The sequence below is a fragment of the Kickxella alabastrina genome, assembly GCF_025024165.1.
Source record: "Kickxella alabastrina strain RSA 675 chromosome Unknown BX661scaffold_18, whole genome shotgun sequence".
Taxonomy (NCBI): Eukaryota; Fungi; Kickxellomycota; class Kickxellomycetes; order Kickxellales; family Kickxellaceae; genus Kickxella; species Kickxella alabastrina.
Genome location: NW_026251489.1, coordinates 333,655 through 348,931, shown reverse-complemented (window position 1 = coordinate 348,931; position 15,277 = coordinate 333,655). Strand labels below are relative to the sequence as shown.

The 15,277-nt window shown below is 49.6% G+C and overlaps 6 protein-coding genes and 1 non-coding gene across 7 annotated transcripts; 5 read left to right on the top strand and 2 right to left on the bottom strand.

Annotated features, from left to right (window-relative positions):
• Window positions 1-222: 222 nt before the first annotated feature.
• On the top strand, window positions 223-2,215 carry BX661DRAFT_185539 (uncharacterized protein). Its single transcript, XM_051536806.1, has one exon. The coding sequence runs from the start codon at window positions 237-239 to the stop codon at window positions 1,932-1,934; it is 1,698 nt and encodes a 565-aa protein (XP_051390230.1). The 5' UTR covers window positions 223-236; the 3' UTR covers window positions 1,935-2,215.
• A 60-nt stretch (window positions 2,216-2,275) lies between these two features.
• On the bottom strand, window positions 2,276-4,988 carry BX661DRAFT_185538 (uncharacterized protein). Its single transcript, XM_051536805.1, is given in 6 exon segments — window positions 2,276-2,381; window positions 2,394-2,517; window positions 2,530-3,721; window positions 3,760-4,565; window positions 4,580-4,695; window positions 4,729-4,988. The coding sequence occupies 6 exon segments, from the start codon at window positions 4,889-4,891 to the stop codon at window positions 2,338-2,340; spliced, it is 2,445 nt and encodes an 814-aa protein (XP_051390229.1). The 5' UTR covers window positions 4,892-4,988; the 3' UTR covers window positions 2,276-2,337.
• Window positions 4,989-5,227: 239 nt separating this feature from the next.
• BX661DRAFT_185536 (NUDIX hydrolase domain-like protein) lies at window positions 5,228-5,829 on the top strand. The gene has a single exon (XM_051536804.1). It carries the CDS (start codon window positions 5,276-5,278, stop codon window positions 5,819-5,821), a length of 546 nt encoding a protein of 181 aa, XP_051390228.1. The 5' UTR covers window positions 5,228-5,275; the 3' UTR covers window positions 5,822-5,829.
• Window positions 5,830-7,743, bottom strand: BX661DRAFT_185535 (peptidase family M48-domain-containing protein). The gene has a single exon (XM_051536803.1). The coding sequence runs from the start codon at window positions 7,557-7,559 to the stop codon at window positions 5,892-5,894; it is 1,668 nt and encodes a 555-aa protein (XP_051390227.1). The 5' UTR covers window positions 7,560-7,743; the 3' UTR covers window positions 5,830-5,891.
• Window positions 7,744-7,936: 193 nt separating this feature from the next.
• BX661DRAFT_185533 (uncharacterized protein) lies at window positions 7,937-8,724 on the top strand. The gene is made up of 2 exons (XM_051536802.1): window positions 7,937-8,144; window positions 8,286-8,724. Exons 1-2 carry the CDS (start codon window positions 8,077-8,079, stop codon window positions 8,515-8,517), a joined length of 300 nt encoding a protein of 99 aa, XP_051390226.1. The 5' UTR covers window positions 7,937-8,076; the 3' UTR covers window positions 8,518-8,724.
• Window positions 8,725-9,224: 500 nt separating this feature from the next.
• Window positions 9,225-13,442, top strand: BX661DRAFT_199709 (transferase family-domain-containing protein; the record flags this gene model as incomplete). Its single annotated transcript, XM_051538351.1, has 6 exons — window positions 9,225-9,830; window positions 9,881-10,636; window positions 12,344-12,568; window positions 12,597-12,756; window positions 12,971-13,107; window positions 13,320-13,442. 6 exons carry the CDS (start codon window positions 9,225-9,227, stop codon window positions 13,440-13,442), a joined length of 2,007 nt encoding a protein of 668 aa, XP_051390225.1.
• A 1,757-nt stretch (window positions 13,443-15,199) lies between these two features.
• Window positions 15,200-15,270, top strand: BX661DRAFT_t86. Its single transcript has one exon. It is a non-coding gene; the product is annotated as a tRNA-Gly (tRNA).
• The last annotated feature ends 7 nt before the right edge of the window (window positions 15,271-15,277 follow it).

The following is a 15,277-nucleotide window of genomic DNA, read 5'->3' as shown; positions in this document are numbered from 1 at the left end:
CCACGGCCATGCACGTGACGGCGCTGGCCACGCTGCGGTGCGTGCGTGCGCTCTTCCGCATCGCGCACGAGCTGGCCGAGGAGTTTGGCATTTCGCCGGTGCGGCGGCCCGAGGCGGCCGGCGCCGGGGCGGGCGCGGCGGCGGGCGCGGGCCGCGTGCGGGCGGGCGCCCGCGGGCTGCTGCTCCCCGAGACGCCGTCGCGCGTGGCTGCTGGCGGCGGCGGCTCGCTGCCGGGCATGCGGCGGCCTGGCGCGGCGGCGGCGGGCGCGGCGCGGGCGGTCGCGCGCTCGGCGGCCAGCGCGGCGACGGCGGCGTGGCGCGGGCTCTGGGGGCTGCCCACGTGGACGCACCCGGGCGCGCCCGTGCTCGCCACATACGCCAGCGCGCTGGGCCCCGTGCAGGCGCCCGCGGTCGTGCATGCCGAGGCCGGCAGCGTCTCGACAGCCAACACGTTCACCACGGGCAACGCGCAGGCCGTCGGCGGGCCGACGCAGTACGAGTTTCCCGGCGCGTCCCTTGCGTGGTACGCCATTGGCTGCTACCACCTGGTGTGCGCCATGGATGCGCAGGGCGTGGACGCCGAGCGCGCGCTGGCGGAGGCGCGCCGCTGGCTGGCCAAAGCCACGATGGCTGCGCCGCGGAGCATTGTTGCGTGGGTGGCCTTTGCTCAGACGTTTGCTGTGGCCGGCGAGTGGGAGGCTGCTGCGCGCGCACTGCACACTGCCGCGGGGCTGTGCGGCTGCGACGACGTGGCCAATGCCGCCGGCCCCAGCGGCCGCCTGGCGCACGTGCCGCTGGCCATCCTCGGCCGCGTCTACCTGCGCATGGGCGACCTCGGCGTGGCCGAGTCCTGCCTGGACGCCAGCGCGCGGGGCCTCGGCGCCTACGGCATTGCGCAGTGGGCGGCGGCGTGGGGCCCGGCGGTGGGCGAGCTGGAGAACGCGGAGCTTCTGCAGTGGTGTCGCCGCGGGGATGGCGCAGCGCGGGAGGCCTCCTGCACCGACGGTCCGGCCGCTGCGCGGGAGGCCTCCTGCACCGACGGTCCGGCCGCTGCGCGGGAGGCCCCCTGCACCGACGGCCCGGCCGCCGCTCTTGTGCGCCAGGCTGCGCTGGCTGACCCGCAGCTGCTGGCCGACGTCGGCGTGCTGCACTATGACCGCGGGGATATGCCCGGCGCGCGGCTGTTTTCCGCCCTGGCATTGAGGTCCCTTGCAGCCAACTCCGCCATGCAGCATGCGCTGCACGTGGGGTTTGAGCCCCTGTCCCCCGCAGTGGTGCCATCTAAGCGGCCCAGTGCTCGGGAGGATCGCGTGCTGCTTGCGCTGTTTGAGGCGAATCTCGGCATGGCGCTGCGTCGCATCGGCGATTGCCCTGCGGCATTGCTCTGCCTGAGAGCGTCCCGCGTGCACGCGCCCTCGAGCGAAACCGCCCTGGCCGTGGCGTTTACCCTGCACATGCAAGCCATTGCTGCTCCCGCCAATGGTGCTGGGGGACTGGACGAGGCTATTGATATTTACCATGCGGTTTTGTCTGAACATCCGGGGCACCCGATTGCGACGGATCTGCTGACTCTTGCGCTTGAATTGTCGGCCAATTTGCCGGATGCTGGCCGGTTACCTGGTGGCTTGTTTGAGGCTTGCTTGGACGCGGGGCTGGAGATCGAGCTGGAGGCTGGTGATCCCAGTGGCTTTTTGCCGACACATGGTGGCGGTTTGCTTGATGTTATACCATCGGTGGTGGGCGGGGGTATGTTTGAGACTAGCCCTGGTTCTTTGGCTTTTGCGTCGGCTGTCAGTGGCGATGACAACGAGAATGGGAATGCACATGCACATGCACATGCACATGACGATGACGACGATGACGATGAGGATAGTGACCAGGTTATGGATATACAGGAGGACAGCGATAGTGACAGCGACATGGCAATGGACTAAAACATATCGCGGTATACCATTTGTAAATAATAGTTTCTGCGCCCCCCCCTCCCCCTATTCACTTTAATGCTTGGTGAACAACCCGGTCGAAGGTGTTAACTCTAAACATTAATGTAATATATACTCTATCAAATGAACAGCTCTATTTACGCTACATATTCCATAATTAAAACAATTATGTTTAAAAGGAATTGATGGTAACATAGGTGCTTGTTAGGTGTATGTGTATATGTTGGCTATCCATCGTAATTTAACTAGAAGGAGCCACGTGTCAAATAAATTCCTAACAATAGGCAAATTAAAAAGCTTCCCCTTGAAAAAGTTTTCTCTTAAAATGGCATTGAATATATAATAATTTGTATTTACGAAGAAGAAAGGGAAATGTATTTATTTTTATTTTTATTTATTGTTGGAGCGTGCGGCGCAAAGGCCCGCTTCTCGTCTTTGCTGTCGAAGCACCAATGCCACCATCAAAGTCCACCGAAAGGTACGGTGCCTCCTGAATACCCAGCGACACGCCGCTATCCTCTTCATCAGCCACAGTTTTCTTAGACCCTCTTTTCCCCCCGCCAAACTTGCCTCTCTTTGTAGTCACCGCCACAGCCGCTGCTGCCGATGATCCAATAGCTCTCGCAGCATAGCCGCCATCAATAATCGCCCACATGGGCATCTCCACGCCCACCGCACTCGGTCCAGGACCCTTAACAAACCCAACAATACGGCCAACCAAGCCACTACTACCTTTAACCAGGGGTGGCACCAAAACATGCAACGACTTGGTTGCGGGATCAACCGATCTGACAAACGCATGCGCCAAAAACGTCGTGTTACCCACATTGGGATGTCCGTAGACAATCTGTGGCAACTCATTGTTGGTTTGGGATCTCAGGAGCGCGCGCGATCCGGGTTCGCTCAGCTGCAGGGCACCGTGGTCCGTTACGCCTTGGTTGCCGGCATAAAGTCCCTTGATTTCGCCATCCGTCCATGTATGTGCGTTGGTCGAGTTGGGAGCCTTGGATACGCACACCAGTCCGACGAGGGTTCCATTGAGGGCGCGCAGAAACTGGCTGGCTGGAATGTCCTCCTCGCCCAACCACACCACCAGGTCTTTCCACGGGATAACCAAGGGCGTCTGCGATGCCAGCGGCTGGTGCATGTCCCACTGCGGAGAATCCAACTGCTGCACATTGCTGCTGCTGGCGTAAAAATGCGAGATGAGAGAGAGGTCGCGCATGTCTCTGGCCATCAGCTTGGGGCCCTTGCGGCTGGCATCCAAAATTGGCTGCGGCTCCGAGTCATCTACCGACCCAATGGCAGCAGTGGAAGTAGTAGCAGCAGCCGGTGTGGCGCGCAGTGCCAGGGTTGCGCGGTCATAGCTCATGGCCGAAATCCACGTCAGCCTGGGATCACGCCCAGAAATCGACGAAAAGTCAATGAACGGCACCACCCCATTACCCGAATCACCAATCAATTGGTTTTCCTGCTGCGTGGCCGCAGCGTCGTGCAGCTGGATGTAATTGGTCGGTTGGACGGTCTCGCACAGGGAGTAGTGCAGATCCAGACCCAGTCCCTTGAGCCACCCTTGCGTGTTGACCACCAGGGGAACCACCAGGTGATCCAACGACTTGGCTGCTTTTCCGGCTTTGGTGACCACCTGCTGTGCGCGCTCCCCCGCCATATGGTCCCTGTAAACAGACGCCAACCTTCCGATAGCCTTGACATACCTATCGGGATCGTTCTTGGGCGACACCACGCCCATATACACGGCATGCAGGGGCTCGGCCTGACTCATGTGAGTAAAGGAGGCCCAAGAAGCGGCTGCGACAGCATGGCAAGGGAGAGGGCCCCCGGAGGAGAGAGTTCCGACTGTCCAATATCCGTCTCCATGTAGAACACGCGTCCGAATCGGCCCAACAGGCGGTTGATGAGCTGACGCGTAAAGGTCGACTTGCCCTGACCCTGCGCGCCTGCCATTACGTAGACTGGCGAGATGGGCTCAAAGCCATCGTCCAATTGCAGTGGCGCCTTTGACGCCAAATCCAGCGTGTCCATCCAGTCCTGTGGCACCTGCAGCAACTGCATGTCCGGCGTTATATGCGATATGGGGTAGAACCCAGGCACCCCGATAGCCGCCTGTAGTTCCTGCTCCGTCACCGCGTACTCGTCTACGGGCATCATCTCAGTGTCACTGTCGTACGTTGCATCCGTGTCCATGGCCATGGGCGTTTGGTTGAGTCTGCGCTTGAGAGATCCGCGTGGCTGCCCTGCGGATACACGCTCCGGAAGACTATCTGGTGTAAACAGGTTGCGGTAGGGAGGTGCCACACTGCCGATACTGTCCAAGCCGCAGGAAACAGAGCGAATTGCCACGATCGATGCCGATCCAACCCCCGCTGTGTCAAGGCTCACGTGTTCCTTCCATAGCTCCTGCAGTTCCACAATATCATTGCTGTTGTTTTCTTGCGCGTCCACCTGGGGTTCGCATCCGGCTACGGCGCGAATGGATACCAGGGGGTGTGATGATGGCGAATACACGCGCACCCACTGCGCCCCTACTGCATACTCATAGACCGATACCTGGCCATGCAGAACACAGATATCCACAATGCCCTGGAACACAATGGTGCTGTCCTTGGCATCTCCACAATGGAAATGTTGCGCGCATGTAAAGGATCAGTGCTGCTAATCCTTTGCATCGAATTGTTGCTCGTTGAGCCTACGAGCAAGGTGCGGTTGGCTTTGGTCGCTTGCCAGGTGGTTGCTATGGGGAGAATATTCTTCGTAAAGTCAAAACCTTCTGCCGTTGGTACTGCTGATGATGGTGTGGGTGTTTGTGGGGAGCGAGTCGTGGGACTGGCTGTGCGGCTCGTGATGTTGGAGTTGAACCGCGTGTTGGCCGGTCGTGGTCGCGCCGTGAAAGACCCCGTCGTCCTTTTTGCTTTAGTTGACTCCATCATATATATAGATAGAAAAGTTTAATATTACGAATACGAATACGAGAAAAGAACACTGGTTGGAAATTCAATTGAAAAGAGAAAAATAAGCGAGAAAAAATCAAAGAAATAGGCGCCCGTATTGTTTTATTTTTTGAACTTTGATTTGTTGGATCGATTTAAAGAATCAAAAATGAAAAATGAAAAATAAAAAGAACAGTTATTAATTTTGAGATTACCAGATCAACACCTCTACATATGAGCTTGACGTGGCCTTTACCTTTTTTTAAAAAAAAAAGTTTTAGACATCAACACAATGGCACAAATACAAGGCCATACATTTAAACATTATCTAGCCTTCTTCTGTTTGCCTATTATTTACATTTACTATTAGCCCAAGCAAGAACAATGTCGTTTACTTTTGCCCAACAGCTAAGCCTTCGCGCATCCCAGACCGCCGCTGACTACATCGCCGCCTGCACGACCAGCCCAACCCCGAACCGCGTTGTCATCGGCGGCGCTATTGCCGATCCCACACGCCCCTGCGTCCTCATAGTTCAGCGCGCCTCCAATGAGCGCACCTTTCCCAACGAGTGGGAAATCCCCGGCGGCCATGTCGACCCTGGAGAGACCATTCTCGAGGCTGTCTCTCGCGAGATCGCTGAGGAAACCGGGCTCGACATCACCCACGTTGTCTGCGAATTCGAGGGATTCCAGTACTCGTCAATTAAAAACGGCGACGATAATGGCGAGGGCAGCCGGGTGGTGGTGACCGACCAGTTAAACTTTTGCGTGCGTGTCAAGGACACTGCGTGCGTCAGGCTGTGTCCTGAGGAGCACCAAAAGTACGCGTGGTGTGATGAGGACAATATTGATCAGTTCAAGATGACCCCGCCCATGAGAAAAGTCGTTGCTGACTCCTTGGCTGCGCTAGCTGCATGTGCTGCCGAGTGAAATGCACGGCTCATATTTCCTTTTTTGTAATAGAATTACAGTTATGAAAAAGAAAATAATTAAAAAAAAGTTAGTTGGACTTTGGCGCTACATTGGGGTCGTTGATGGCGTTCAGACGCTCGACCAGCGGCGGGTGCGAAAAGTGGTAAGCTGAGTAAAGCGGGTCAGGGTTCATCACGCTCTTGTTCTCGATCTGCAGCTTAATCAGCCCCGACGCCAACTGCTCGCCGTACCCGAGCTTCTTCGAAAATGCATCCGCGTCAAACTCGTGCACCCGCGATAGAACATTCATGGCAAACGTCAAAAGACTGTCCAGCGGCTGATACAGGAACTGGAAGAATATGAACCCAACGAGCGTCGGCATTGTATGCATCCCAAACGACTCGTACATAGCCCGCTCGCCCACAAAGCAGCTGAACGCAAAGAAGACAATGAAAGTCTGCAGCTGCACGGCGGTGAGCATGCGCAAGATATGGTTGTTCTTCCAGTGCCCGAGCTCGTGCCCGACAATGGCCACAATCTCCTCCGTCGTGCACTGGTTGATCAGGGTGTCGTAGATCACAATACGCTTGCTCCTGAAGAACCCAAAGACATACGCGTTACTGTGGCTCGACCGCTTGCTGCCGTCCACAACATAAAGCTTCTTGAGCGGGAAGTTCAGACGCGATGCGAGCGCCTCGATGGCGTTGCGCAGCTCGCCCTCGGGCAGCGGATCGAACTTGTTGAACAGCGGCTGGATGAAGGTCGGGTATATCAGAATGGCCAGAAGCTGCACCGCCGCCATCAGCCCCCACGCATACAGGTAGAACTGCGACCCGGTTCTGTCGATCACCCACAGGAACGCTGCCAGGATAGGTCCGCCCAACAGCGCCGTCAGAGCCAGGCTCTTCACCATGTCCGACACATACAGTCCAAAGGTCTGCTTGTTGAACCCGTGCTTCTTCTCAACAACAAAGGTCGAGTACAGATCAAATGGCAGCGAAAGGAACGTGGACACATACGTGGCCGCCAAAAAGTACGCAATCGACCGAGTGATCTCGTACTCGGGCCCATACCCAAGGTACTCATCCATCGCATCGCCAACAATGGTCCACAGCCAGGGCGTCAGGTCGTAGATAATGATCACCGTAGTCTGGATCTGCATAAAAACATTTTTTACCAGCCCGAGGCTGCTCTTGTCCAATCCGTAGGCGTTGGCCTCCAGATACGCCTGGCGCGAGATGAACGGCGCAATGGCCGCAGGACGCCGCACCTCATGCAGGCGGTCGCGCTGCCGAATATCCAGCTTGGCCTCCCACAGATACGTCGCCCATGAGAATACCAGAACGCACTCCTTATACGGCAGCGTATGCATCTGCTCGCCAAGCCAGAATCTCAGATCCGACGCAAGGAAAAATAGCTCGTCGACAGACCGGGGGAAATACAGCATAGCCAGCGCCGCATGCTCTGGAACATTCATAATGAACCCCGGAATTGACACAATAGCGTCGTAGAATGGCTTTGTCGCCGGAAAAATCGTCGGAAGGCTGTTGGCAAAGATTCCAATAAACACAACGGAGATGCCCACAATTACAAGGAGCCCGAGCTGGATTCCATCAATGACATCGTCGAGGAAGCCCTTGCGCATTACGAGCGCCGCCTGCGCGTCAATTGCCGAGTCGGTGTCATCGCCGTAGCGGCTGCTGGCGTTTCTCCGTGCCGGCGTGGTGTTGTTGCTATTACTGACTGCCTGGCTCATAGTTGTCAGTCTAGAGTATTCTTTCAACTACGCAGTGAAATTCAACCAATAAATGGCTGATGTATTCAAAAAGAAGATGGAAGCCGTAGGAAAATAAAGTGAGATGAGATGAGGTAAGGTGAGGTGAGGAAGAATAAAATATGTAAATTTGCGGAAAGGGAAAGAAAAATATATATATTTCAAACTGGGCTGAAGCAAAGAAAAGTAAAATTTCAAGCAGTCTTTGTATCCATCATGGTGGTGGCAAAAGCGGGTTGGCCAATTCAAAAAAAACCATGTAATCCTCTAATCTCAATCTGCATGCAAAATCACTGCTGAGGCATGAGCTGTAATAAAGATACGGTGGTACTTTTTTTGGAAAATTGCATTTCTTGTCTCGTCCCTTTTTTACTTTTTGGAGAACCTATTTTTATATATAAAAAATCGCACTCTAATCGGCGCTTGTTCTTGTACATTTTCCTACTCTTATTTTTCTAATTCGTTTACATTACATAAAAACCAGGGTCGCAGACGAATTATGCTGAAGCAAATTACCAACGTGCGCGTGGCATTCTGCCCCTTTTCGAAGCACTCGACATCCACAAAGTGCGTTCATGTTAAAAACAGATAAAGACCACTACTCACAGTGAATACTATCGACTTTAAAATCATCTCTATTGATGCACACAACTTTTTTTGCTAAATAACCACCTTGTTGGTCCGTTATTTTTTCCATCTATATTGTAGGGTGTTTTTGAACCGTGTTTTGTCAAAGAAGAACAATGCGGCCAACCCGAATTGCAAGATCAACGTGGTGACAACGGCGTTTGTCAAGGACCCAGCTATGATTGACGTCACATTTAAGGACGGTAAAAAGTTCCAGATCAACGGCGGTGATATGAATGGCGATGATATTATTTCACAGGTGGAAAAGTACTCAAAGAAGCTCAGCCAGCAGGAGGATCTCCAGGGCCAGTAATTTTTTGTTTTTGTTGTGCTGTACAGTGGTTATACCAAATAGAAGAGCACATATCTGGAAGGCTCAGAATATTATTTTGGTTTGTTTGTAAGTCTATATGGGAAAGTTAGTATTGGCATGACAGTTATCAACAATAATATTTACTATTTGTCTGGCGTATTATTATCTATACATTATAACTTGCATCACTTGCTGCGCAAGCTCTTCGTGTATTTTGTTAGCCCAAAGAGTATTAAGCAACACTGCATTGTTGCCGCTGATACTATAATATGGTGATGGCATATGTACACATCTGATTCCACACGCGAGCATTTGCATAGTATTAATGACAAGATACACCCAATATGCTTTACGTGTTGTATTTATATTAAAATGGGAGGTTACTGCCGCTGAGCCATATTAAATCTACAAATGAATTGCAATTGTGCTGGAATGCCAAAAACAAATATATAAATGTTTTATCACCTATGCATGCACTATTTCATATGTTTCTGTCACCTATTTGGATTCAGTATATATTTGTATATACATTACTGCTTTATCAGGACCAGGCAATGACTATCCACTAAAGCAATATGCGGCATACATGTTTTTAAAAGATCCTGACATGTTTATAAGCGAACAGATGGGCGACAAGAGTTTTTCAATTTTGTTATTTAAATTTACATTTTTATTTTGAAAACATCCAGCAGATTTTAACTTTCAATATGACCGTCGGAAAGCGCCTTAACCATTTAGCCAAGATCAAGTCCCAGGAGATTGAGCTGAGCATCCTCGACCTTGCCATGTTCAGGCTCAAGGTAGACAGTATCTATCTGTACAAAAACAAGCTCAGCAACCCCAACTTCATGCCTCTAGACGTGCTCGCAGAAAGTCTATGTTTGCTCATTGCCGACCACTACCCAATCCTCGTCGGCCGCCCAACAGTCAATAGTGCTGGCAAGGGAATCATATCGATTGATTCGTCAAATCTCTGTTTGCCTGATATTGCCGAAATCATCGTTGACTCTCCGGTCGAGTCCTTTTTCGAGACCTGCCCGAATGACTCCGAGGACAAGTCCGACATTCAGTTCTTCAACACTCGCAGGTTTTATTGCAACAGTGGGGTTGCGCACCCCCCGCACGCCTCATACCATAGAGACCACTCGGCAGTAATTGTGAGAGTCCTGCGGTTCAAGGACAACTCCTATGTCGGCATCTCGTACTCAATGTCACACTGCATTTTTGATGGAATTGGCGCCATGGCATTTGTCAACCACTGGGGTGAGTATGCGCGAAACCTCGAGGAAATTAAGAACGGCAAATACCAGCTAGTCGAGCCCCACTCAATGACCGCCAAGTGTTAAACGACTGCTTTTCCAAGGTCGAGCCGCTGGATCTTCCGTTTGTCAGTTACTTTAAGGGCATTTTGCCGCCGCTTCCCGAGATTTCACCCGCGGCCATTGCATCATCGATGCTATCCACACCAGACTTGCAGGCTATTGAGGATCTACATGTGCTGCATTTTAGCCGTGCCAACTTGGAGCGCATCCGCCACCACGTTGACAAGGACCAGACGATCAACGTGGCGTTCGTCACTCTGCTGACCAAAAACATGGTGCAGGCCAACATAAAGGCATTCGGCAAAGCGCCGCAGGCAACGTATGTAATGACACCTTACAATTGTCGCGCCCAATCTACCATTCCAAAGCATTTTGTCGGCAATGCAACTTGTCCTGCCATCGCGCCATTGTCAACACAATTGGTCCTTGATGGATCTTACAAGGACCTAGCCGAGTCTATTAGAGAATTGTGTTCAAAGACCGAGAGTGGCCACACAAAGGCAAACATGTTGCTTATAGAGCACCAACCCAGCTTGTTGTTCCATATTTTCAGCATTTTGTGCAACTCCTCGGAGAGCTCGTATATTAGCATGACCAATTTGCGGTATATGCCATTCTACACACTTGACTTTGGATATGGTGAACCAAGCGTCCTTGGGTTTGACTATTTCCAGATGGAGGGAACAGTTCGTCTGCTGCCAAACAAGCAGGATGATGGTTTGGACTTGTACTTGACCTTCCATGACGCACATTTTGATGAGCTCTGTCAGCTCGAGGATATAAAGCTGTTTGCCAATGTCATTTACTAATACTTTGAATTTAAATTTAAATTTAAATTCACCTCACATGAAAATGAAAAATGAAAATAAAGCTACAACTTGCCAACAATAGTCACAGTACACTCGAGGTCGGACGTCAGCAATGGAAAGCGAATTTGTGTATGGGTGCAGTGCATAGCCAATGCTAAACGGGCGCATCAAGCTGTTGTTGAGTGTTGAGTTATGCCCAAACAGCAAATGATTTACTGAACAATCTCTGCAATTTGAGAGCTTTTCGATTGCATTGTTAGTCAACCACTTTGGCCCGTACGATTTGAACACGGCAACTTGAGAATTTTGAAATATGCTTCGGTTTCGGTTTCGATTTCGGTTTTGGATTTTCCACTGTCTGATTGTGTAATTGCAAGTCATCTCTGCTTTTAGACAAAAATGGAGAGTTGTGTTCAAGGATGGTGTCCAAACTGACAACCATATTGTCAAGATATTTTCGTGATTTTGAAACTGAATACAATGCTTGCCGCGTGCGAAAAACGTATCTTCCTCTATGGCATTACTATCAACTCTTTTGTCATAATGTAGCTTCAAATCTGTTAGATTATTAAACTTTGGCATTGCATTTTCCAAACGACTGCCCGGCTATGACTAAGTGAAATTGTGTGGGACGTTTGATAAATGCAAATGTTTGGGAGCTTTGGTTTTTATACTCGACAACAGTGGTAACGACGTGTCGTCTGTGCTGATACTTAAAAATGTCAGTGCCCTCGAAAACTCGCACTTTTGTGGTTTAATGGCAGGATTACAACTCGGTGCCAAAAGCTGATTGGCGTACCCATCGACCAAGAGCTGGTGGGTGATGGATTTTCCAGGCGGGTCGCAATACAAAACCAAAGGCAACTTGAAAACTCTAGATAATTTCTTAGTAAGCAAATCAACCATGTGTTCTATTGGCCAGACTGGTTCATTCAGCTCATTATCCAACCCGCTTTTGTAATACAAGGATGTGAAGCCAAACCAGTCGCATTTTTCGAGTTGCAGGATTTTTTGCGCGTTTTCAATAAAGCAACGTGTTGCTGATGGAGAGGGAAGATAAACTCGCAACTTTTTAAAATACTTGAAATTGACAGTCATGATCGACAATTCAATGCTGTTGAACATTTATACAATGTTGCATTCGTCCTCTGGGCGCCATTTAAGAAACGTGCTGTATTTGATGCAACATATATATGCAGTGCGATACACGATTGGTCTGGCAGCCTCTCTCCAGCCGTGGAAAGCAGCCAGTATTGGCAAAAATAACTTTCAGTTGTACGCATGCGTTGACCAGCTGGCGACATATGGCAGTATTATTCCAAAGATGTTCTGTAGTAGCTGCTTAGTGATGGACGCATTTTTGTTCATAATAAGCAGAAAAATAAAAATAAGGTATTAGAAAACCAAAGAATGCGCATTATAATCTAAAGCTATATGTTGGTTGTTTTCAACTATCTTTTGCTTTCTTTTTTAACCAATAGTGTGATACAAGAAATTGCGGCTTGTCTCCGGCGATTGATTAATGAATCAATCGCTAGTTAATTCCCCACTTGGATATGTGGGAATTCATACGCATATATAAATACTAATGAATATGAGCAGTGGAGGCTGTTCATCCCTTAGCTTTTTTAATTCATTTGTTCAATATATATTTTTAACATAACAACAGCTCAGATTGGAGGCACCTCCCTGAAGGCGTACAGACCAAAGTACGGGCATATAGAGGCGACACGGAAAGAAGAGGCCGCGCCGCTACAATGGGACTGCTTGGGGATCATGCACAACCAAACTGCATCGACGGGAAATAACCCATGGCTACCGCCGAAATGGGGACAGATCCAAAAAAATTACGCTAGAACCAAAGCACATATCCCTTCTCTGGATGATGGCACAAAGTGCGGTACCCACGATCTCCCAACTGTCGCATTGTGTCGAGGGACTGGACAAGACGTGCAAGGCCTGCACCATTGAGACTGAGACCCTCGTGCACTACTTCTGGGAGTACAAACACATCCAGCAATTCTGGCTTCTCATATCTCAGTTCTTGCAATACAACCGTAGTGACCAGACAGGGCCAGCATTCAGCATCAAGATCATGGCAATCAATAGTTTTGGAAAATCAAGGGAATTATTTCCAAATGCAGACACTCCACGGAATGGTTCTCTGGGAGATATACCGCACCCACGCCGAGTTTTCAATTGGCGGACATTCACCTCACAGCAGACACCATGTTTAGTTGCTGGAAATATTTAGTAATGAGCCGCATCGTACAAGACATTCACTATTCAATCCCACATCTCAACGTCGTCCGCACATTCAAGGACTGCTGGACAGGGGTGCCATGCAGTGGTTCCAGTTTGACCCGGGTAAAGAAGAGCTCACCGGAACGCTCATGTTTCGTGACACTCTAATTCAGGACAATCGCCCCAACTACCACGCACAACACAAGGAAATTATTGTGAGCAACTTGATATGTAGGTTTTGTTTTATTGTTTTTATAATATGGCTCGGCATATACATTTTTTGACACAGTAACTTGGTGCAAGTCGGGAATTATAATAAAAATATATTGATACTTCAAAGTTAGAAAATCCTCAAATCAAAATCTTACTCTTTGTAAATGAGTGGCTTGATCCAGTGGGCATGTTCATACAACTCGCCAATTTCCAGAACCTGTTGCATATGGCGATTGTACATACCTCGGTAGACTTTTTCGACCGCGACAAGCACAAAATCAGGGCAGAGAGCAGCGAGTGTGATGGCGTATCTAGCCAAGTCGCGGCCGGATTTTGACAGGCATGACAGCACCTGCACAATGTTCAAGTTCTAGTCGAGCGGGTAGTGCGTCAAGTGAAACTGCTTGATGTAACTTGCAAACATCATCAAAATCAGGAATGCTGGCAACTCCAATAACATTGCAGACGAGCTCAGAAAGAAGCAGCAGGGTTTTAGACAATTCGAGCATCATGTCAAAGTGTAAAGGGCTGCGCAAATGCAGCTTCTGAATTCCAGCAAACAGCGAGTTCCTTGTGGTTACAGCAGAAAATTGACCATAGTCGGCAGGAATGTCTATATTGAGCGTATTTAGGCCTGGAGTGACTCTGTGCAAGAACTGCAAAAATCAGGCAGCAAAGTGAGCAGCTCGGGGGAAGACCAGATGTACTGCAAAAGTGTGCGTGAAAAAGGGTTGGAAGCCTTCCTCCAGCAGACGTGCAGCGCTCTTAAAAATAGCAGTAACACCCAACGACAGCGGAATACCCATGTATTGAAGGGTGCTGATATTAATACAAGACAGCGCTTGGAGTGTGAGCCATTGGGCTGAACTGAAATTTACACGACAAACTTTTGGGAACAAAACATTGTTAATAGCCGCCGGTAAAGGCTCGGTTTCACGGTCCAGGCTAGCGATATCCAGTTTGTGCAAGCATGGAAACACAACCAGCTTGCCGCTTTCTTCAGTCAAAATTCTGGCCAAATCAATCATTCGCTGCGACGAAATGGTCAGGTCATACAAAGTGGGCGCGTTGGTACGGATGAGCTTGTAAAAGGACACTTGATCGGCATACATATTGCAATTGCTGCGCATCATGCCAGTGGATATGTTAGTGCCAAAGCCCATTGGCACTTCCGCTTTCGAATCCACAGAAATGGAGCCCTTTGAGTCAGTCAAAAAGCTCGCTGACAATCACATCACAGATCATATTCACAATAGGAGAACCGTTGGCATTTTCGACCGAGCTGAGCATTATTAAACATGTGGCTTTCGGGACCATTTGCATGATGGAGCAAGCAAGCTCAGCAAATTTAAGCTGTACATCCTCGAATTCAATATTGTCGCTATATTTACTGTCCGACAAATAACAGCCCAATGTGTGGGGGCGTTCGGATAAACCATTCCCAAAACTATTCCCTGCCGAAGCGCTTCTAATCCACGGCCTTGAAATATTAGCGAAACATCGATCACGAAATGTAAATTCTTGGCAAATATGTTGATAAACAATGGTGCCGTGTCAATATAGTTCAATACAAGACCGCCTACTAAATGCAAATTGCTCTCGTTGCCTCAAATTGCGACATTGACATTAAAATAGATGCTCAAACGCAACGGCACGCCATCTGTAGCAGAGACACGAAAACCCGATAAGGGTACTATGCAATCCAGGCGCCGCGTCGTGTCTGTAGCAAAAGTTATAAACCGAGTTTTGCGTGTATTGAACTATAGACCCGATTATATGGAGTGATAATATTTGAAAGTAAGGGTAGTGTTTTGCCATTTTAGGTGGAAAATCTATTGAAAAAAGTATAGATGAATAGACAAAAGTACTTTATTTCTAGTCATTCAAAAAAGCTGTAGTATTATGTGTATATCCAAATAGCACTACAGCGTGTATATGGGTGCTGCAAACCACAATGTTGTAAATTGCAAAACATTCGCAACAAATCTTAAAAAAATGCTAACAATGTCATTGTCAATTTCCTTATCCTTATATCTTTTTGTAAGAATGTTATATTCAACAACAGCTATTAAGTTGTTAAACAATCATTACAAAGCATCTGTGGTCCAGAGGTATGATTGCCGCCTGCCACGCGGTAGACCCGGGTTCGATTCCCGGCGGATGCACATTTTT